The sequence below is a fragment of the Gastrolobium bilobum genome, unplaced genomic scaffold (assembly GCF_033153095.1).
Source record: "Gastrolobium bilobum isolate Gb01-03AN ecotype WA unplaced genomic scaffold, APGP_CSIRO_Gbil_v1 utg41872, whole genome shotgun sequence".
NCBI lineage: Eukaryota > Viridiplantae > Streptophyta > Magnoliopsida > Fabales > Fabaceae > Gastrolobium > Gastrolobium bilobum.
The window spans coordinates 71,011-94,842 of record NW_026896659.1 but is presented as its reverse complement, the minus strand read 5'-3'; the positions used below and the strand labels follow the sequence as shown (position 1 = coordinate 94,842).

At 39.0% G+C, this 23,832-nt stretch overlaps 1 protein-coding gene across 1 annotated transcript; it reads left to right on the top strand.

The window, feature by feature from the left end:
- Nucleotides 1-13,827: 13,827 nt before the first annotated feature.
- Nucleotides 13,828-17,525, top strand: LOC133301336 (uncharacterized). The gene is made up of 2 exons (XM_061500963.1): nt 13,828-14,044; nt 17,113-17,525. The coding sequence occupies exons 1-2, from the start codon at nt 13,828-13,830 to the stop codon at nt 17,523-17,525; spliced, it is 630 nt and encodes a 209-aa protein (XP_061356947.1).
- Nucleotides 17,526-23,832: the final 6,307 nt, after the last annotated feature.

Genomic DNA, 23,832 nt, shown 5'->3' with positions numbered 1-23,832 from the left:
AAGGTCATGCAGAGAAAGGGTGCCATCTACAAAGTTGAGGGATCATTACTGTTAGGAGTAAGAGAATAAATAGATGATAGGAAACATATATTGTAAAGGTAGATACAAAGAGAATAGGACAGGTGTGACTACACGTGTAAAGTGGTAAGATAGAATGGTCGTACAGATGTTGGATAAATAGGCAATTGCAACCGATTGGAATTCACTTTGAATAAAAATACTATTTTGTCGTTCTGTCTCATTCTAGAAAGACTCTCTAACTCAGAGAGATCTAACATTGGTGCTTTCATCTTGTGAGCTCTTGATCATGAAGATTCAGGATCTGGCGGAAGAAGTATCATCACTACAACATCGATTTGATGAATCACAGAGTCAAATCGCTTTGGTAATTGCTCAGATGCAACAATTGAATGAATCGATTGGGGAATTGCATGCGAAGGAGAAGACCACGATGGATTCCTCTCACTTGGAAACAAACCTATCTGCGACGGGAAAGGGTTTAGGTTCAGGTTATTCTGATGGTGCTTCAACGGGAGATCCACGTTCGTTGCTGAAGTTTGTGCAGATGGAGATTCCGTTGTTTGACGGAACAAACCCAGACAATTGGCTCTTCAAAACCGAAATTTTCTTTGACTTACAGAAGGTTCCACCAGAATTGAGGGTACAATTGGCAGGTTTGAGGATGGAAGGGTCTGCATCTTCTTGGTTTCAATGGAAATACAAGAGTGGCGCGATTAGGCTATGGGCAGAATTTACGGTTGAGTTGTGGCAACGATTTGGGGTTGCTCCACAAAACAATTTGACGGGAGCTTTATCTAAATTGTCGCAGACTGGGTCAATGAAAGAGTATTTGTCTGAGTTTGAGAAGCTGATGAATCAAACGTCAGGGTTGAGTGATGGGTTATTGATGTGTTTCTTTGTGTCTGGACTCACCGCGGAAGTGAGGAGGGCCATTGAGATTCATGAACCTAAATCATTACAGCAAGCTATGCACCTGGCGACAGTGTATGATTCTCACTTTTCTGAATTGAAGGTTTCGTTGAGTTCTGGGGTTAAGAAAGTCCAGAAGCGTTGGTCTCAGACTAATGAGGGTAGTGGAGGATCAGTTTCAGCGAGTTTAACACCAACTATTCCAGTCACAGCTCCAACATTAGGAGGTAAACACGCTCTGTCTAATATACCTTTTAAGAAGCTATCGAATGAAGAGTTAGCAAAGAAGAGAGAATTGGGCATTTGCTATACCTGTGATGCCAAATGGACTAAACAACATAGATGTCCGAGTAAAATGTTGCTGATGTTGGGTGATGATTCTGATGGAGATGAGGAAGAAGAAATAGTTTGGAATTCAACATCCAATCCATTAGAGAGGGAAGATGCTGCTTTGCATTCCCTTTCTGATAATTCTAATGCTAAGGCATTCAATTTCCTAGTAAAGATATATGGGAGAGAAATTCATACTTTGGTGGATACAGGAAGCACACATAACTTTGTCCAGAAGGAATTAGCTTTGGAGTTGGGTCTCAAATTGGTTCGGGTAAAGAAAATGCGTGTGTTTCTTGGTAATGGAAAATTTCTTACCTGTGATCACAAATGTCCACAGCTTCAGTTACAAGTACAGGGGCACCAATTTCTGGTTGATTTTTGGGTATTAGAGTTGTCCAAAGTGCGATTGATTTTGGGCATGAAATGGCTGGAAAATCTAGGGAAGGTGACCCATGATTATAAGAATCTCACAATGGAGTTTGTTTGGAGGGGGCAGAATGTGTTATTACAGGGCATTTCAAAGCAAGATGGCAACCAAGGGGCTGATGTATTACAGATGCAATGTTGGTATATGGCAGAGACACATACAACAATAGAGGACACTGAGGTACTTCCTGAATTACTAGCTATTAAATCTGTGATAGATCCATTGTTGTGGGACATCTTGGTGGACAATCAATCAGTCTTCTTACTACCCATGGAGTTACCTCCTTTTAGAAATATGGATCATGTTATACACTTAGAGAAAGGGTCAAAGCCAGTTAATGTGAAGCCATATCAATATGGGCATCATCAAAAGGAAGAGATTGAAGCACAGGTTGATAATTTTCTATCTTCTGGATTCATTCAACAAAGTAACAGCTCGTACTCTTCTCCAGTGTTGCTGGTCAAGAAACATGATGATACTTGGCGAATGTGTGTAGATTATAGGGCTTTGAACAAGCTCACTATTCGAGATAGGTTTCCAATACCTACTATAGACGAGTTGATGGATGAGCTAGGTGGATCAACTATATTTTCTAAATTGGATTTAAGGGCAGGGTACCACCAAATACGGGTGTTGCCAAATGATATCCCTAAAACCGCTTTCCGCACTCATGAAGGACACTATGAGTTCTTAGTCATGCCATTTGGCTTGACAAATGCTACAAGTACATTCCAAGCTGTTATGAATCAGCTGTTTCGACCCTATCTCTGCAGATTTATCATAGTGTTCTTCGATGATATCTTGGTCTACATTCGTTCCTTGTCAGAGCATGTCCAACATCTGGGTATTACATTGCAATGTTTGAAGCAGCATAAATTTTTTGTGAAGATGAGCAAGTGTGCATTTGGAGTTGGAGATATTGAATATTTGGGACATAGAGTGTCTCAGTTGGGTGTTCAGGCAGATTCCAAAAAGATTGAAGCAATGTTGTCTTGGCCAATTCCTAAATCAGTTAAGCAACTTAGGGGTTTCCTAGGCTTAACAGGTTATTACCGTCGTTTTGTAAGGCAGTATGCTACACTTGTTGCACCTCTCACTGATCTGTTGAAACAAGGAGCCTTCATATGGTCCGAAGCAACACAGCTCGCTTTTGATCAATTGAAGTTAGCTATGTCTAGTACTCCCATTTTAACACTTCCGAATTTTCAAGTACCATTTGTGTTGGAAACGGATGCCTCTAATACAGGCATAGGTGCAGTTCTTCTCCAACAAGAGAAACCAGTGGCTTTTTTTAGCAAACGGCTTGGTCCAAGATTGTCTACAGCATCCACATATGTGAAGGAATTATATGCTATAGCAGAAGCAGTCAAACGTTGGAGGCAATATCTATTGGGGGTACACTTCACCATCAAGACTGACCATAGGAGCATAAAGGAGCTTTTGGGACAAACAATTCAAACCTTGGAGCAGCAGAAATATGTGTGTAAGTTGATGGGGTATTCTTTTACAATAGAATACAAGCCAAGTCCTCAAAATGTCATTGCTGATGCTCTCTCTCGCTGCCATGATGAAATAGTACATCCTTCCACTCAGGCACTAATAGTTGAGCCTGTGTTTGAGTTACTAACTCAAATTAAAACAGAAAATGAAACAGATCCCTACTTGTTGTCATTACATCAGAAATTCCAAGCTGATCCCAATTCTGTCCCGTTTGTTTCTGTCAAAGATGGCCTCTTGTTTCACAAACAAAGGTTCCTACTCAGTTCTACCTCCACACTCATTCCTTTGGTAATCAAGGAAGCTCATGATTCATTTGTAGGTGGGCATGCTGGTGTCCTTCGAACATTGCTTCGGGTGGCTGCATCTTTTTATTGGGATTCTATGCGCAAGGATGTTAAAGAGTATGTGAGAGCTTGTCAGCTATGTCAACAGATGAAGACTATGACACACGCCCCTTTTGGTTTGCTGCAACCATTACCAATACCTGAAGGAGTCTTTGAGAATTTAACATTTAATTTCATAGTGGGCTTACCACTTTCCAATGGATTCACCACAATTCTGGTAATTGTTGATAGGCTAAGTAAATATGCCTACTTTGGCACTCTGCCTTCTTCATTCACTGTTGTTAAAGTAGCAACTTTGTTTTGTGACTTAGTGGTCCGAAATCATGGTTTTCCAAAGTCATTGCTTTCTGACAGGGACAAAATATTTCTAAGCCAGTTTTGGTCTTCTATCTTCAAAAATAGTGGCACAACCTTGAAGGCAAGCACGGCTTACCACCCTCAAACCGATGGCCAAACTGAAGTGACCAACCGGTATGTGGAACAATATCTGAGGCTGTTTTGTAATGACAAACCGCAAGAGTGGTCCAAGTTGTTGGGATGGGCACAACTGCATTATAATACAGCCATACACTCGGCTATTGGGATGTCACCATTTCAGGCTTTGTACGGAAAGCCCCCGAACCAGATTCCTTTTTATCCCAAAGGGTTGGTTAAAATAGAAGCTGTAGATACTGTGTTGCAGCAACGTAATGAAGTGTTGCTTACTTTGAAGAAGCATTTACAACAAGCAAGAAATAGAATGAAGTCTCAAGCGGATAAGCATAGACGTGACAAGGTGTTTATAGTGGGTGATTTTGTTTGGGTTAAGCTTCAACCATATAGACAGGTATCTGTTGAACGTCGTTGTAATCACAAGTTGGCCAAGAAATTTTTTGGGCCATTTAAAATCGTTAAAGTAGTGAGTGCAGTAGCTTATCAGCTTGATTTGCCACAAGGCTGTCGCATACATCCTACTTTTCACATATCCTTGCTGAAGCCTTGGTTTGGGCCACCACCAGAGAAACCTCTCTTTGTTCCACAGTTTGTGGTGGATAATCGACCTGTGCAATCCCCAGTTGCTATATTAGATAACAGACTGCTCAAGGTGGGACAGCACCAGCGACGTGAATATCTAGTTCAATGGTCTGATGCTCTCCCTGAAGATGCTTCGTGGGAGAGGGAGGAATTTATGAAGCTTGCTTATCCTGACTTGAACCTTGAGGACAAGGTTGTGGTTGAGGAAGGGAGGTATGTTAGGGAGGGAGAAGTAACAGAAAGAAGGTCATGCAGAGAAAGGGTGACATCTACAAAGTTGAGGGATCATTACTGTTAGGAGTAAGAGAATAAATAGATGATAGGAAACATATATTGTAAAGGTAGATACAAAGAGAATAGGACAGGTGTGACTACACGTGTAAAGTGGTAAGATAGAATGGTTGTACAGATGTTGGATAAATAGGCAATTGTAATCGATTGGAATTCACTTTGAATAAAAATACTATTTTGTCGTTCTGTCTCATTCTAGAAAGACTCTCTAACTCAGAGAGATCTAACATTGACTTTGACTTTAACTTTGACTACGAGCAGGGAAGTGTCTATTCCTACAGTTGAAAATTGGTTTTATGTAATCTTCTAATAGAAATTGTCTTTTAAGGCAATGGGCTAATTGCGTAACAAAATTGAGCTATTTTCTATTTTTTTAGTCGTTGCTAAAATTTCGTCTTCGTGCTTGTTTGTAGTGTCTATAAATTTTTTATATCAATTTATCACATAATTTTTATTTTTAAATTCTGAGTAATTTATAACATTAAGAAAGAAAAAAATCAATTTTAGACCTGTACAATGATAATAAGTTTTATATTCAATCTTAATTATTAATCTCATTTATATATAACGATTCATATGATTAATATATTCGAGTTATCCTAGTATAATTAACAACTAATAATGAATATAAAATGTATACAAAAATAAGTTGATTCTTCCCCTAATAATGCATGGTAGTACTAGATATACAATCCTACTTGACTCTTTAAGCGGATCAATCAAGTAAAATGTTTTAAAATAATTTATCTTCAGTTCAATAAAATTATTAATTGAAAAAATAAAAAATAAAAAATATTAAGAGTTTGTTTGGCGCATTTTTTAGTTAAAAGCTACTAAAGTTTAAAATTATTGATAATTATATAAAGTTGTGGAGACAAAATAATTTGTAATTATGATACATTATTAGGACAAATAATAAAATTTGCACATACAAATTTAGAATAAGAGTCAAACTGTAAAATAAATATGAAAACTCCAAATAAATGACATACATCTTTGAAAAGAGGAGTTTTTAGCTCTCTTTTTTTGTTCCATACATGTTTTTGTTTAAAAATTAAAAATTAAACAAAATAAAAAAATATGACTAGTTTTCTAAATACCCACCAACCAATTCGTACACCAACCTTCTCATCTATTGATTTGATCATACATTTTAAAATATTATATTTCTTTATCCTTCATAGATGGAAATTCATTTATATAATATTTAATTGGAAATTCTATCTAATTAGTCATATTTGATTACTCACTTTTGTGCTAAGACAATGCACATGGTGCCCCACATGGTAGTGTGAACCTAAAATGAATGCCACTAGCAATTACTTGCTCTAAATTCTATCTTCTTGTATCTAAAATTTCTCTATATAAATAACAACAACTGGTGTAAGAAAGCACATCAAAAAAAAATTTCTCAATTTCTTTCTTTCACTTTTGTTTCTCTTTTGTGATCATTACCATGACTAGAAAGAAGGTGGAGCTTACATACATAACCAATGACTCGAAGAGGAAGGCAGCATTCAAGAAAAGGAAAGATGGTTAGAGATTAGTTTCTTTAATTTTAATTTACATAAACATGTGTTAGCCTTGTATCATAAACATATCACCATGAAGTAAAATCTCACTTTCTCTAAATTCTCTTTATGAATATTGTTATGTTTCTCAATAGGTTTGATAAAGAAGATTAATGAAATCAGCACCCTTTGTGGGATTGAAGCTTATAATGACCCTAATTATGTGATCTTAAATTTGAGGGTAATGATGAGGACCTTATGGTCATAAATAGAATGAGAATGAAATTCTACGAATTTTGATACCCATATTGAGGGTATTATGCATAGATGAATTTTCATCTGTTAATTTTGACTGCTGACGTAATAACAGTCAGTAGAATAGCTCCAAATTAGCAAATTATAGTTAGAGAGCTAATCTAATGATATAAACATCATGAATGAGGTTAGGATATGATTTGATGAAGATTGATACCCATATTGGGGTATTTTTCAAAAGTCACTTCTGCCAGATATTTTGTACTGCTGTAGCAGCAGCCGGTAGAATCTCGGAACAGAAAAAAGATGAGAAAATGGAAATAAAGACCAATATATGCCTAACAAGTCATAATTAGACCAAAAATGTTAAAGTTAGAGTCTTGGGTGTTTCAGGGTAGAAATTTGATAACCGTTCAGAGAAAAATTACACCGGGTGTCATTAAATGATAGAAAGTCACTTAATGACATGGCGAAAATTCTAAAAATATAAGAAGACTCTTCCCCTTCCCTTCCCATCAGCAGCCCACTTCATTCTCTCTCTACCTTGGAGGTTTTCAAATTTTCTCCACCTTCTCTCTAAGATCCCTCCACCTAAACTTCATTAAAATCCAAAACACTCTTCACCAAAGTTGTTCCCATCATCATTCTCTTCAATAATATCCTATTTTTATTTTGAAAAGACAAATTTTCGTGGGGGAAACCTTCCCATACAGCAGCTATTTTGGAGCTTCTTCATGCCATGGAGATGTTATTTTGAGTTCTCTTGGAAGAACACTCCTTGGTGCTTGTTTTCTTGAGTCTAGTGTAAGTTCCTTACATTTTCTTCTTGAAAAACCCTACCTTTTATCTTTTAAATTCATATTCTTGGTTCTAAATTCTTGAATATTTCATGAAGATGGGTTCTTGGTAAAAAAGAAGCATTCTTGGTAAGTAAGGTTGGATCTTGATCTAAAGGAGCCATTTTGGAGAGGTAAGGCTTGAATCCATGGAAAAGATGAATCCAAACCCTTCTTCCTCCCACTTTCCATTTCGTCCATAATAATTATATGTTGATAATGATGTTGTAAATTATTAAAAATGGGGTATTGATGGTTAAATGTGTGGCAGATGTTTAAAACTCAAGAAAGATGAAGACTTGTAAGAAAAAGTGTCACCTTTGGCTTGTGTGTGAGTTGTTCTTGATATGGATGAACTAAGAACCCTAAAAACTCCATGCTTTGATTCTGCCCTCTTCATTAATATTAGGGTTTAGGGTTAAAATTAATAAAGGTGACACCTTTGGGGACTAAAGACATAAAGGACTTAATTAAACCATGAAAGTGTGTTAAAAAGACAAGTAAAAACCTTAATCTTATGACTATGCAATTCAGCCATATGGATATATATTAGGGTTTGATGTCTTAAAATGGTTCTAAGACTTAAGAGTAAACACCATTTTTGGTCCCCTAACAAAAAACACGGTGCCCACTTTAGTCCCTTACAAAAATAAATTAGTCAGTTAGTCCCTAACAAATTCAAAGTGGACCCATTTTAATCCTTTTGAGGGACTAATATGGGTTTTTTTGAATTTGTGAGGGACCACGATTTCAACTAAATGGGTCCACTTTGAATTTGTTAGTGACTAACTGACTAATTTATTTTTGTAAGGGACTAAAGTGGGGGACCGTGTTTTTTGTTAGGGACCAAAAAGAGTATTTACTCAAGACTTAATTAGGACACTAATGGAGGCACCAAGTGAGGTGGATTAAGCATAATTGATTAATTAAATCTTAAACACATTTAAGGCTAAGTAACCAGTTTTTAGGCAAAATTGGGGAGAGCATATCTCTCTCCACAGAGGTCATATAGGGCTGTACATTATATCAAATTGAAGCTTGAGATGTTAGCTATGTGGTGTCAAAATTTGGTATCAATTGAAGATGTATTACATTCTTTATGTTCGTTTGAGTGAGGACTACACAGGGAGGCCATGTGCAGAGGCGTTGTACATGGCTGCAACTTCGACGAATTGTTTCTCCATCTGTACTTAATCAAATTAGGCTAGTAATATGTCTAATTAAATATAAAGGTGTCTAGTTGTCTACTTAAAAATTTGAGAGAAATTGGTTTAGTATATTTTCCATAATCGCAGAAATGGTAAAGGATGTTTAGGGCTCTGTTCGGAGTTGGCAAACAGTTTTGCTTGTCCAACTTCAAATGGTGATAACCGGAGCTAGGAAACTCCAAATGAGGCATGTGATACCTTGTTGGAAATTTAATTGAGTCTAGATTAACATACTAAAAGATGAGAATTTTATAACAAGTGAGTTACGCTCAGTAACTAGAAAATAGAAGCATGTATAGTTATGGGAAAACCGTAAAAGTGATATTTAAGCTAAGTAGGCTTAGGGGAACCCTTAGTAACTTATAATAATCATAAATATGGCTTGGATGAGTTGAAAATAATCTAAGTTACCTAAGTGAGCCTTGCATGTGATTCTAAGTTATGTAATTAATTAAAGATTTAGGTAGCTTGTAATAATGTACTAAAATACGTAATTATGTAATAATTGGTCTAGACTTGTAATGGGCATATTATTGGCATATGAGTATGAAAAGTGGAATCATTAAATGATTAAGTCGTGGATATGACTTGATTAATTAATATGTAATTAATTATGTGAATGGTTCCTACTCTAGGTGTGCCTAGAGAACCGTACACTTGAGGATTTTGTTGGAGCATACGTATACTATTGGAGTGTGGGCTTGTGCTAAGCTCCCTGAGGTAAGCTCCTAGTTCTAGTTGACTCCTCTCTCTTGTGGCCCCACCATGATGGTGGGCATTATGGTTATATTGTATGAAAGTATATGGCATGATGTATATGTGCATTCATTCACATTCATATAATTGTTATATGATCTTGATGTTATGATGATGCACTAATGATATATGTTATGAGGATCCTGGCCAGTGATCATGGTATGTAGGTTGGCTGCCTATGACTTGACTCTGGGAGCTATTTCATACTGAGGTTGTGTTGACTGTCTATGGCTTGACCCTGGAAGTCACACATGTGTAACCGTCTATGGCTTTGACCCTGGGGTTACACAAGGATAATATGATGATGCTATGCTTTGTTGTATGTTTGTATTATATGCTTTATATCTGACTTGTCATGCAGGAAGTGGGCTCATGGGATTAGAGGATCCTCTATGAACCTTGATCTTACTGAGATGTTGTTATCTTACACCGTTTGGGGACATCATTTCAGGTACACAGAGTAGTGGTGATGCTTCTAGGGGCAAGGCTCCCGCATTGGAGTAGATGATGATGCAGCTGATGATTTTATATTATGTTTAGATTTGATGTTAGCATGTAGACTTGTTAACATTCTGAATTATTTTATGGAGATTATTGTATGTGTTTATTTAGGCTCATGATTGTATCCTTAGAGCTATGGATTAATTACTGATTTTTTTATAATTTGAATTAATATAGACTTGATGTATGCATTCAGTTAATTTGAGCATGTTGAGGGGATTGCAGTCCGTGTGGGACTTGCAAGCTGTCTGTTTAAATTATTATATTTATCAGGTTAACTGTATGTGTGGGACCAGGTTCCCAGTTATCCAAAATACAGCTGTTATGCTGTCCGTGAGACTCTGTCAGGAATGACACTTGATGTCATATCTTGATGGTCAATGGCCACTAATACTGGCTCGTGGGATTAATTACTAGATGTATATTTAGATTTACGTTTTCGCAGTATCTCACGTGAACGTTTTTAGAAATATTTTTATAAAATGTTTTGGAAAAAGTTTACTCGTATTTTTATAAGATGTTTTATTCCTTTTCAAATAAAGTCTTCCGCTGTGAATGTTAAATATCATGTATGTTAACAACCGGAGTACTACAGGGTGTTACATTTATGGTATTAGAGCAGTTTCACCGGGACGTTCACTGATGTATTGCTTAAGTGTTAGAACTGTTTATTGAGTGTCTCTTGAGTGTCATGATATTGCATATGCTATCACTTGATTGAGCATAGCTAACTCATACCTCGTGCAGTTTTGTGTAGTGACATGGCACCTCGGGGGAGACCCAGGCGAATAGTTCAAAACCCTCCTCCTGATCCTATTGTTGCAGCTATAGCAACATTGCAGCAGACCCTGAATGAAACCAGGGAAGCTGATTTGAAAAGAATCAAAGAGGCCAGTGAACGCGATAGAGAGCAGCTGAGAAAGGCCAATGAAGACCTTATGGCGTAGAATAGGCTAGCCAATGCTGAGATGATCCGACTACTATTGACAGAGGTATGAGGAAGACCTCCACCACCTTCACCACCTCCTCCACCGCCAGTTACACCACATGTGTAGCAGCAGGTTGCACGTGCTGCTAGTCCCGTACAGATTCTTGAGCCTATTGTGCTGGGACAGGAAGGGTCAGGAGAGGCCCATCAGGAGGCGGAGGCATCTGTCCATGAGGGACTAGTGAGACAGCCAGTTATTGAGGTTGATAGATCAGCTATACCACCCAGGTTTGACCGGGATACTAGAGAGCGTATGCTGAATGCTTTCAGGAAGCATTTCCCACCTCACTACAAAGGTGGAAGAGATCTCATCGCAGCATTGGAGTGGCTCCAAGAGATGGAGCGCATTTTTCAGGTTATGGAATGCGATGCCAACACGAAGCTCCTATATGCGGTGTACATGTTACAGGGGGATGCTGCTGACTGGTGGAGTAATGTTAGAAAACCACTTGAGTGCCAAGGTTATGCTATTACTTGGCCGTTATTTGAGAGGCATTTTCTGCAGAAGTACTTCCCTGAAGAAGCCAGGGAAAGGAAGAAGAGTGAGTTTGAAGACCTCCGACAGGGAGGCATGACTGTGGATGAATATCCGAGCAAGTTCAACCGCTTGGAAAAATATTCTGTTTATGGTAGAGCTCCCCTCACTCCAGAAGACAAGGCCTTTCGATTCAGGAAGGGTCTGAATGATATGATAGCAGACAAACTGGCTGGTCATTGCACCGGAGATTTTGTGGAGTTAGTCAAGTAGTGCCAGAATATTCAGGAGCACTATCGTACCAGGGGAAAGGAAGCAGCAGAAAGAGCTTCAGTGGGAGGACTACGCCCTGGAAGGGTAAGAGCAAAGGTTTGCAAGCACAGCAGAATACCAAGTTTAAGAAGGCTCCCTTTGTGAAGAATGGAAGCGGAATGTCTGGTGCAGGGAAGATTCCCACTTGTGCCAAGTGTGGGAAGATGCATACAGGTGTTTGTCGACTAGGGTAGAATGTTTGCTTCAGTTGTGGTCAGGCAGGACACTATTCCAGAGAGTGCCCCAAGAAGACGGGGCAAGTTGCAGCTATGCAGGCGATCCCTATTCAGTCTGTGCCTACTCAGAGAGCCTATGGCGCCCACTAGTGCCAGGGTATATGCAGTGACACAGCAGGAGGCAGAGAGGTCTCTAAACCTTATCAGAGGTACTATTCTTATCAGAGGATATGCTTTTGATGCCATGTTTGATTCTGGAGCTACCTACTCCTTCATATTTGAATTTGTTGCTAATGGGGTACATCTACCCATTTATGAGTTCACGCCTCCCATGGTAGTGAAGACTGCCACCGGAGACATTGTCTCTACTTCTTTGAAGTGCAAAGAAGTCAGATTCATATAAGAGCAAGAAGAGTATATGGTGGATTTGATAGTGCTTGAGGGCATGAATCTACACATTATCTTGGGTATGGATTGGCTGGTCCGATATGGTGTGATGCTAGATTGTTGTAGCAGAAGGGTTTTCTTTGCTGCAAAAGGAGAAAAGCCGGATAGTTTGTACTTGACGGCACAGAAATTAAATAAGGCTCTAAATGAGGGAGATGCAGGATGCATTATCCTGTGTGCGAGTTTGAAGATGTATTTCCGGAAGAAATTCCTCGTGTTTCACCTGAGAGGGAGATTGAATTCTCAATTGACTTAGTACCTGGTGTGGGGCCTATCTCATTGGCTCCATACTGGATGTCACCAGTGGAATTAGCTGAGCTGAAGAAGCAGTTAGAAGAATTATCCCGCAAGAACTTTATCAGACCGAGTGTATCTCCTTGGGGTACACCAGTCATCTTCGTGAAGAAGAAGGATGGGACTATGAGGTTGTGCACTGATTATCGACAGTTAAACAAGGTGACAGTAAAGAACAAGTATCCTCTCCCACGCATTGATGATCTATTGGACCAGCTCAGGGGTGCTTCAGTGTTCTCGAAGATTGATCTTCGTTCTGGATAACACCAGATCCGGGTAAAAGCAGAGGATATCCCGAAGACGGCTTTTCGATCCAGATATGGGCACTATGAGTATCTAGTGATCCCATTTGGGCTTACTAATGCCCCGGCCGTGTTCATGAGTTATATGAACCAGATTTTCAAACCACATTTAGATCAGTTTGTTGTGGTATTCATTGATGATATTCTGATATACTCTAAAAGTAAGGAAGAACATGCAAAGCATTTGAAGATAGTTCTACAGATTTTAAGGGAGCATCAGTTATATGCCAAACCATCCAAGTGTGAGTTTTGGTTACATGAGATCCAGTTTCTTAGACACGTCATCTCATCTACAGGAGTGGCTGTTGATCCGAGTAAAATTGAAGCTGTGTTGGATTGGGAGAGACCCAAGAGTGTTACTGAAATCCGGAGTTTTCTGGGTTTAGCCGGATACTACAGGAGGTTTATTAATGGATTCTCCAGAATCGCCTTGCCATTGACTAGGTTGACCCGAAAAGGGGTGCCATTTGCATGGACCCTTGGGTGTGATGTGAGTTTTCAAGAATTGAAAGGTAAGTTGACTACCGCACCGGTTCTGATTCTTCCTGATCTAGAGAAGAGATTTGAGATCTATTGTGATGCATCCAAGTATGGATTATGGTGCGTGTTGATGCAGGAGCGAAAGGTAGTGGCCTATGCTTCTAGACAGTTGAGACCACATGAAGAGAATTACCCTACTCATGATCTTGAGTTAGCGGCCGTGGTTTTTGCATTGAAAATATGGAGACACTTCTTGTATGGTGCTACCTTCACAGTTTTTAGTGATCACAAAAGCTTGAAGTATCTATTCGATCAAAAGGAGGTTAATATGAGACAAAGGAGATGGATGAAATTCCTGAAGGATTATGAGTTTGACCTTCAGTATCACCCTGGAAAGGCAAATGTAGTGGCTGATGCCTTGAAGTCAAGACCACGGGTGTGGCTAGCATGATGATTGCAGAGTATGAATTGATTGAGGAGTTCAGGGATTTGCGAATTTCTGTGACACCATTTGAGACTTCATATTTCATGACTATGGTCGAAGTCCGAAATTCGTTAATGGAAAAAGATAAAGCGGCCCAAGTGTTTGATGAAGGGATCCAAATGATGAAAGAGCAAGTTTTTGTGTTCACCGATGCTTCTCATGTGAAATACTATAAGATCGGTTAATTGTCCCAAAGGGGCCAATGGTAGAAGAAGTGTTAACCGAGGGCCATATGGGTAAGTACACCATTCACCCGGGTGCAACTAAGATGTACCAAGATTTGAAACAAAAATTTTGGTGGTCTGGGATGAAGAAAGACGTAGCCTAGTTTGTGAATAAGTGTCTTATTTGTCAGAAGGTAAAAATTGAGCATCAGAAGCCTTCTAGTTTGTTATAGCCATTAGATATTCCGGAGTGGAAGTGGACGAGTATATCCATGGACTTTGTTGTTGGATTACCAAGAAGCCAAGCTGGAATTGATTCCATATGGGTTGTGGTGGATAGGTTGACTAAATCCGCTCATTTCATTGCAGTCAATACGACTTTCTCCACAGAGCAATTAGCCAGACTATATGTCAGAGAGATTGTGAAGCTTCATGGCATTCCCGAAAGCATAGTCAGTGATCGGGATCCGAAGTTTACTTCACGCTTCTGGGAAGCGTTGCATGAGGCCTTTGGTACTCAATTGAGATTGAGTACTGCATACCACCCGCAGACAGATGGTCAGACAGAGAGGACCATTCAGACACTAGAGGACATGCTGAGGTCATGTGTGATAGAGCAGGGTAATGCTTGGGACAAGTACCTGCCACTGGTTGAGTTCTCCTACAACAATAGATATCATGCCAGTTTGAGCATGGCTCCTTATGAGGCCTTGTACGGCCGTAGGTGTAGAGCACCTATGTAACACCCCGTATATATCCGGTAATGTTATCACACTATCGTATTAAGCTGCGCTTAATTAAAATGCGAAATATCTTTTTCTTTTCAATTATGATGTCATTAATCATTACCAACTTTATTACTTAACCATTTTCAAAACCTCGCCTGTATGTATATTGCAATAAACAGCTAACTGAAATACCTCATTAATTAAATAACAGAAGTATGAGTCTCTAGTCACGGAACTACAAAATGTAGACCGGACCATCTAACAGTTTATACAACTCCAACTAAAAGTACTAACCACAAAGTGGCATGGACAAACCCCATGCTCACACAAATAAGGCAACAAAGCCCAACATCAGTCTGAACAACAGCAACATAAGCATATAAGTGCAGAAAACATAACAACATATAAGTGCAGAAAACATAACAGCATCTAAATCCAGCATTCAAACAGGTCAGCATATCTAACAGCAATATCATCAACTAAGCTCTGGCCTCCTGCCGCCAGAGGCATCAGTTCCCATACTACCTGAACCTGAAACAAGCATTCCCCAAACGTGGGGTGAGATCTCTAAACAAGAAATCTCAGTAAGGCAAGGGGTCTTCAAGGATCTTCCACCCCAAGCTCACTTACATGTGCAATATAAGTTCAAAAGCAGTTTATCATCATCAGTTCTAAAATAGTGCAATGCAGCAGATAATCATGTCATGTGTGTCAATTCTATTCTACTGGCCATAGAAATGCAGGATTTATATACGCCAAATACCCACACATAGTGCAAGACGCTACTTGCATCCACCCTGGATCACCGTCTTGTATGACGCCACATACTCAGGCTTACCGTCAAGATGGAACAACACATGCATATTAAAAGCCATTACACATAAAGCTCAACAGCATTTCAAATATTCAAAGCATGTAACACAACATGCATATAACCATACCCCCATGGAACATGGTGGAACCACAACATGGCTAAACCGAGGACACGAAAGCTTACCTCTTAAGCAATCAATCCAAGTCAAGTCCACACAAGCTCAATATCCGAATATCCAGATCCCCATATTCGGATATCAATATCCGGATATTTTGCGACAGAATGCAGTTTCTGCATATCACGAAGATATCCTTCCAAGGTTCCATTTTTACCGATTACAGAAGCCTAAACATGCATTTCTAGGTGTGTTTAACCTTACCCACCCTTAAGTTGTCAACTTAGCTCATTACATGCATCAAGGTTCCATTTTTAAGCATAAAACTCAAGCACGAGGGTGGTGATCATACAATAAGCTCAAAATAGAGCAAGGAGGTGCCCTTGGAGCTCACACTTCAGCTCCTACATTCTGACTTGCAAAGGGAAACGAAAATGCCACAAAGCTTGGCCATTTCTTCACAAAGGAAGCTCCTTGAAGCCTCATAAGTCAAGAAGATGGCTCTTACCACAACCACCAACAAGTCAGCACCCCAAACCCCATAAAACAGCACCCTAAACTCAGAAAAGGAGACACCTTACACTCTCTCTAGCCCTTGCACACCCACACAAGGAGTTTTAGAGGAAGAACCAAGAAGAAATGAGGTCTCTTGGCTCCAATGGAGAAGGGAGGATGAAGGTGACAAGGTGGCTTCCCAAACCTCAAAAAATCTCACGTAGAGAAACTGAGCATGCCTAGGGTTTTGGGCCAACAAGCCTATTTATAGTGGTTTAACACTTAAACACACAGTATTAACTTTAATTGCTACGCTGAGCATTTTAATCTCAAACTCAGGATTCTTAACCTACTCAATTTTTCAAGAATTATCATATTTTTCTTATATTTTTCGGAGCACCTTTCCGGTACGCGCTTTTCATAACCAGTACCAGTTTCTGGCACCAGTTCTCATTATTTTAACTTGAAACTCGTTTTACAAGTCCTACATATTATTCTAGTAATTATCATGCACTTATTATAATTTTCCGGGATACTTTTTCGGTACGCATTTATACCGACTAGCAGAACCGTTATCTGCACTTTTCGTCAGAAAAGTGACTTTCAGCATTATTACTCACTTACTATAATTATTAGAGCCTCATAATAATTATTAGGGTAAATTATGGAATTATCTCATTAAACTCATAATTAACTGCTTAATTTCCTTAATTAACGGTGCGGGTTCTTACAACCTACTTGTTGGACGGAGATTGGAGAAAGACAGTTATTGGGGCCAGACTTGGTCCAAGAGACTACAGAGCAGATTGAGATGATCAGAGATAGGCTGAAGAAAGCCCAAAGCCGTTAGAAGAGTTACTATGATGCCAAGCACAGACCCCTTGAGTTTTCTGAAGGGGATCATGTATTCATTCGATCATCACCCACTACAGGTGTTGGACGTGCCTTGGGAGTGAGGAAGTTGAGTCCACGGTTCATTGGGCCCTACTATATAATAAAGAGGGTCAGACCGGTGGCGTATCAACTTGCTCTACCTCCCAACTTGGCGAATGTACATGACGTCTTCCATGTGAGTCAACTCCGCAGATATATATATGATGACTCACACATTGTACAGCATGATGACATAGAGGTTAAGAAGGACCTGAAGTTCGTTGTTGGACCTTCTAAGGTTCTTGCTCGAGATGAGAAACAGCTTCGAAATAGAGTTATTCCCATGATCAAGATTCAATGGGAGGGATTGACACCTGAGGACGCCACATGGGAGAGGAAGGATGATATTCTCCGGCGATATCCCGAGTTTGATATCAGGTATCATCCGATTTTGAGGACAAAATCTTTTTAAAAGGTGTGGTGAATATAATGACCCTAATTATGTGATCTTAAATTTGAGGGTAATGATGAGGACCTTATGGTTATAAATAGAATGAGAATAAAATTCTAAGAATTTTGATACCCATATTGAGGGTATTATGCACAGATGAATTTTCATCTGTTAATTTTGACTGCTGACGTAATAACAGTCAGCAGAATAGCTCCAAATTAGCAAATTATAGTTAGAGAGCTAATCTAATGATATACACATCATGAATGAGGTTAGGATATGATTTGATGAAGATTGATACCCATATTGGGGTATTTTTCAAAAGTCACTTCTGCCGGATATTTTGTACTGTTGTAGCAGCAGCCGGTAGAATCCCGGAACGGGAAAAAGATGAGAAAATAGAAATAAAGACCAATATATGTCTAACAAGTCATAATTAGACCAAAAATGTTAAAGTTAGAGTCTTGGGGGTTTCAGGGTAGAAATTTGATAACCGTTCAGAGAAAAATTACATCGGGTGTCATTAAATGACAGAAAGTCACTTAATGACATAGCGAAAACCCTAAAAATATAAGAAGACTCTTCCCCTTCCCTTCCCATCAGCAGCCCACTTCATTCTCTCTCTACCTTGGAGGTTTTCAAATTTTCTCCACCTTCTCTCTAAGATCCCACCACCTAAACTTCATTAAAATCCAAAACACTCTTCACCAAAGTTGTACCCCTCATCAAATCAATTTAAATGTTGAATTAACATACATGAATCGGTTAGAAAAAATACATTGTAACACCTTGTGTGCACCCAGTGTATTAAGCATACATATGACAATAATGCAGCTAAATAAATGCGAAAGCTAACTTTTTCTTTTCAATTATGACATCATTATTATTAACCAAGTTCATTACTTATTCGTTTTTAAAATAATGCCTGTATGTAAATTGCAATAATCACTACACTGAATATCCTCATATCATAAATGTGTATCTAGTCACGGAACTACAACACGTAGACCATACAATATCCTGATACATTATACAACTCAAGTCTGAAGTATCATAACAAATACTAATGTGGCATGGACAACCCCCATGCTCACCAAATAGGACTTCACAGCAAGTCTCAAATACATCAGCCATATAGGAAATAACAAGGCATAATCATATGAACAAATAACAATAAAGAAGCATTCATCAATCAACTCAACTCCTGCCTCCTATCGCTAGAGGTATCAACCCTCGAGGTACCTGTACCTGAAAATGTGCCCTAACACGAGGTGAGATCTCTAAAAAGAAATCGCAGCAAGACAAGGGGTCATCAAAGATCTCTCCACCCAAGCTTACTTACATATGCAATATAATTTCCAAAACAGTATAATAATGTCATTTCCAGAATCTGTGCAATGCAGCATATATCAATGTCATGTGTGTAAGAATCCTACTGGCCAGAGAATAAAAATGTAGGGATTACATACGTCTACAACCTACAGTACAAGGAACACCGCTTGTACCTCACCCACTGATTCACCATCTTGTATGTCTCCACATACTCAGGCTTACCGTCTAGGTGGTACACCACATATATATCACAAGGCACTTGCACTTAATAAAATAGTTCAATAGCATATCAAATATTCATCACATGATTTTCACACAACTCATCATGCATATAGACCATCCCTCCATGAGGTATGTGGAATCAATAATGGGCAAAACCGAGGACACGAAAACTTACCTCGCAAGCTATCAATCCAAACTCAAGAGTCCACACCAGCCCAAGGTCACCAAACAGCACACTCACGGTCTGTTTATACCAGAAACATCATCAATATTCATATTCTAAAGGTTCATTTCATTATGAAAATATTTCTTTTTTCGTTTAGTGCTCTTAGGCTTCTCCCAAAGCCGTAAGTCCTTAATCTAAGTGATTCTGACTTAATTAACTTAGAGTAAACACCCTTTTTGATCCCTGGAAATATCTACGAAATCCTTTTTAGTCCCTGGCAATAAAAAAGGACCAATTTGGTCCCTAACAGTATGTAAAAAGGGCCACGTTAGTGACAGAGGAGTTGACATAAGGACTAATGTGGCCCTTTTTTCATAATTTTAGGGACCAATTTGGTCCTTTTTTATTGTCAGGGACTAAAAAGGATTTCGTAGATATTTCCAGGGACCAAAAAGGGTGTTTACTCATTAACTTATTACAGAGGTTCACATTAACCAATCATGGGTCCAGAAACCCAATCTACACTTCTGTTTGGACAGAACAATGCACAACATCGAAATTTCCAGAATATCCAGATATTTGTCGAGGGCATATCCGGATATCCATATCCGGATATCCATATCCGGATATCTCCGGATATCATATCCGGATATTATATTCGGATATCATATTCGGATATTTCGCGACAGAATGCAGTTTTTACATTTCACGAAGATATCTCTTCAAGGTTCCATTTTTAACATTACTCTACGTTCAAGCATGCATTTTTAGACACCTTTAGGTCAGTGTTCATGTTAGCTACTTAATCCTATCATATTACATGCCAAGACTTGATCTTTAACATGAAAAATCATGAATAAAGCGAAGGAATATACCCCAAAGGCTTGTAAGCAAAAATGGGAGGCCTTTAAGGTTGAGAAATGCACTCTTTTTCATCACCAAACACTGAGCACGAAAATGGAGCAATACACTCCACTCCTTTCACCACAAGGAGTTTCCAAACAAGCTCAAAGTTGGTTCAAACTCGAAAACTCCAAAGGCTTATACACTCTCTTCCAAGGCAACAGCTAGGGGGGTTTCAAGAAGGGACCTGTCTGCCTCAAGATGATGGTTTTCCACTCACTAGAAGTATCGAGAGGAAGAGAAATGCACAAAAATAGGTTCTTTACAAACTCCCATGAAGAAAGGTGAGATAGTAAGAACCCGCACCGTTAATTAAGGAAGTTAATTAATTAATTATGTGAAATTAGGAAATAATTCCATAATTGACCCTAATAATTATTATGAGGCTCTAATAATTATAGTAAGTGAGTAAGAATGCTGAAAGTCGCTTTTCGGAAGAAAAGTGCAGATACCGGTTCTGCTAGTCGGTATAAATGCGTACCAAAAAAGTATCCCGGAAAATTATAATAAGTGCATGATAATTACTAGAATAATATGTAGGACTTGTAAAACGAGTTTCAAGTCAAAATAATGAGAACTGGTGCCAGAAACTGGTACTGGCTATGAAAAGCGCGTACCGGAAAGGTGCTCCGAAAATTATAAGAAAAATATGATAATTCTTGTAAAATTGAGTAGGTTAAGAATCAAAAGTTTCGGATTAAAATACTAAGCGTGGCAATTAAAGTTAATAATGTGTGTTAATTGATTAAGTGACTATATATAGGACTTATGCACACAACCCTAGGTTAATGCATCAGTTTTGAGCGTAAGTGGCTGCTGAGTGTGGTCTCCTTGCTGACTTGGTGTCTCCTTCTCTTGCTCTCACCATTTCTTGAAGCTTTGAGGCCATTTTCTTACACTTTCTCCTTGTAAACACCTTGGGGTGAGTGAGAGTGAGCATTGTGAGGGTGTTGGTGGCCTTGCTTCTGAGTGTTAGGGGTTGTGTTGTGGTTGTGAAGGGGATGAGTTGGTGGTTGTAGTGTTGGAGCTTTCTTCTTAGATTGTAAGCTTCAAAATGGCAACCTTTGTGAAGAAAGAACCAAGCTTGAGTGGCATTTTCGTGCACCCTTGAAGTCAGTACCTTGGAGCTGTTGTGTGAGCTCCAAGAGCACCCATCTTGCTGAGTTTAAACTGTGGTAAGATGTACCAACCTTGGTCTTGAGTGTTGTTGCTTAAAGATGAAGTCTTGGTATGTTTAATGGATTAAACAAGTAACCAACTGTCATATGAACCTCAATGAACCTTAAGATGCATGTTTAAGCTTCTGGAAGTGTTAAAAATAGAACCTTGGAAGGATATCTTCGCGAAATGCAGAAACTGCATTCTGTCGTGAAATATCCGGATATTGCCCGTGGAATATCCGGATATTGATATCCGGATATGGGAATCTGGATATTCGGATATTGCCAGAGTGATATCCGGATATTGGATATCCAGATATTGCCTGTGAGATATCCGGATATTGCATATCCGGATATGTCCCCGTGGAATATCCGGATATTCTGGATTTGCGAAGAACAGTAGCGTATTGTTCATCCAGAACTGATCTAGGAGTTTGTGGACCCTAGTTTGAGGAAGTTGAACTTCTGTTATTAATTAATGTAAGTCAGAATCATATGATTAAGGGCTTATGGCTTGGTGAGAAGCCTTAAGACGTAAAACGTAATGATAAGGCGTTGTCTTTATGTTGTATACTTGTAGAGTATGATTGTTGATGTATTGTTGGTCCATAACAGATTGTGAATCTGCTGTGTTTGGACTTTGAGCTATGGACTCTTGGCTTTATGTGTTAGCTTGCAAGGTAAGCTTTCATCTCCTCGGTTTAGCCATGTCGTGGTTCCACCATGTCCCATGGGGGTATGGTTATATGCATGTTGTGTTACATGCTTTGGATATTTTGAAATGCTTTTGAGCTGATATGTGCAATGACTTATAATATGTTTGTGTTGTTTCCACTTAGTCGGTAAGCCTGAGTATGTTGCGTCATAAAAGATGGTGAGTCCGTGGGTGGGTGCAAGTAGCGTCTTGCATATTGTGTGGGTAATAGACGTATTCCTGCATTTCTCTGATCAGTAGAATAGTATTGACACACATGACATGATTATCTGCTACATTGCACTGATTTAGAACTGACGATGATAAACTGCTTATGAACTTATATTGCACATGTAAGTGAGCTTGGGGTGGAAGATCCTTAAGGACCCCTTGTCTTACTGAGATTTCTTGTTTAGAGATCTCACCCCACGTTTGGGGAATGCTTATTTCAGGTTCAGGTAGTATGGTGACTGATGCCTCTGGCGGCAGGAGGCCAGAGCTTAGCTGATTATGAAATTTATGTTGTATTGCTGTCATGACTGGATTGGATGCTATTTATGTTTTCTGCTCTTTAAGTTTTGAGTTGAGACTTATGTTGGGCATTGTTGCCTTATTTGGGTGAGCATGAGAGTTGTCCATGTCACTATGTTGTTAGTACTTTTGAGTTGAGTTGTATAAACTGCTAGTTGGTCCGGTCTACGTGTTGTAGTTCCGTGACTAGAGACATACATTATGTTATTTAATTAATGAGGTATTTCAGTTAGCTGTTTTATCGCAATTGCATACAGGCGATGTTTTGAAAATGATTAAGTAATCAAGTTGGTAATGATTAATGACATCATAATTGAAAAGAAAAAGATATTCCGCAATTTGTAATTAAGCCTAGCTTAATACGATAGTATGATAATATTACCGGATATATACAGGGTGTTACAGAGATCTTCCTAGGGAAATGGAGAAGAGGATGGTCAGAGTTAGAAATGGCTGCGTAGGTCTTTTGGTAGCAATAGGAATAAATGTTTAAGTTCCACTTATATAAGGCTACCCATTTAATGCGTCGGTATTAGCACTAATAGCTCCGTTAAGCGTTTTAATCTAAAACTTCAGATTCTGAACCTAGCCATTTTTCTAGGATTTGTCATATTTTTATTATAATTTTCGCAGCACTTTATCGGTACGCATTTTTACGTAGCCGGTATCAGTTCTGATGTCAGTTCTCATTATTTTGACTCCAAACTTGATATACTTGACGTACATATTATTCTAGAAATATTCATACATTTATTATAATTTTTCGGGATACTTCATCGATATGAACTTATACTGTGAAGCAGAACCGGTATCTGCACTTTTCATCATAAAAGCGACTTTCAGCGTTATAAAACTCTCGTGATAACTATTCTAACCTTACCATATTTATTCAAGGTTAATTATGGAATCATTTCTTAAACTCATAATTAATTATTTAAATTCCTAATTTAACGGTGCAGGTTCTTACATTCACTCCACATTTTAATAATTTTGTCCGCAAAATTAGTGACATACTTGTCCCTAAACTCGGGGTATTGCCGGAGAAGCTCATCCTCCCGTTCCCTAGTACACTCCTCTAGAGTTCTTCCTTCCCATTGCACTTTGACCATGGGAATGACTTTGTTTTGTAGCTTCTTCTCACCACGATCGAGAATCTTGAGTGGTCCGATGGGAGTCTTTAAATTCTCCTGAACCTCCACATCATCCGTTTGCACCATGTGCGAAGGGTCTGTTATATGTCTCCGAAGCTGAGACACGTGAAACACGTCGTGGATGTTGGCAAGGTTCGGAGGCAAGGCAAGCCGGTAGGCAACAGGCCCT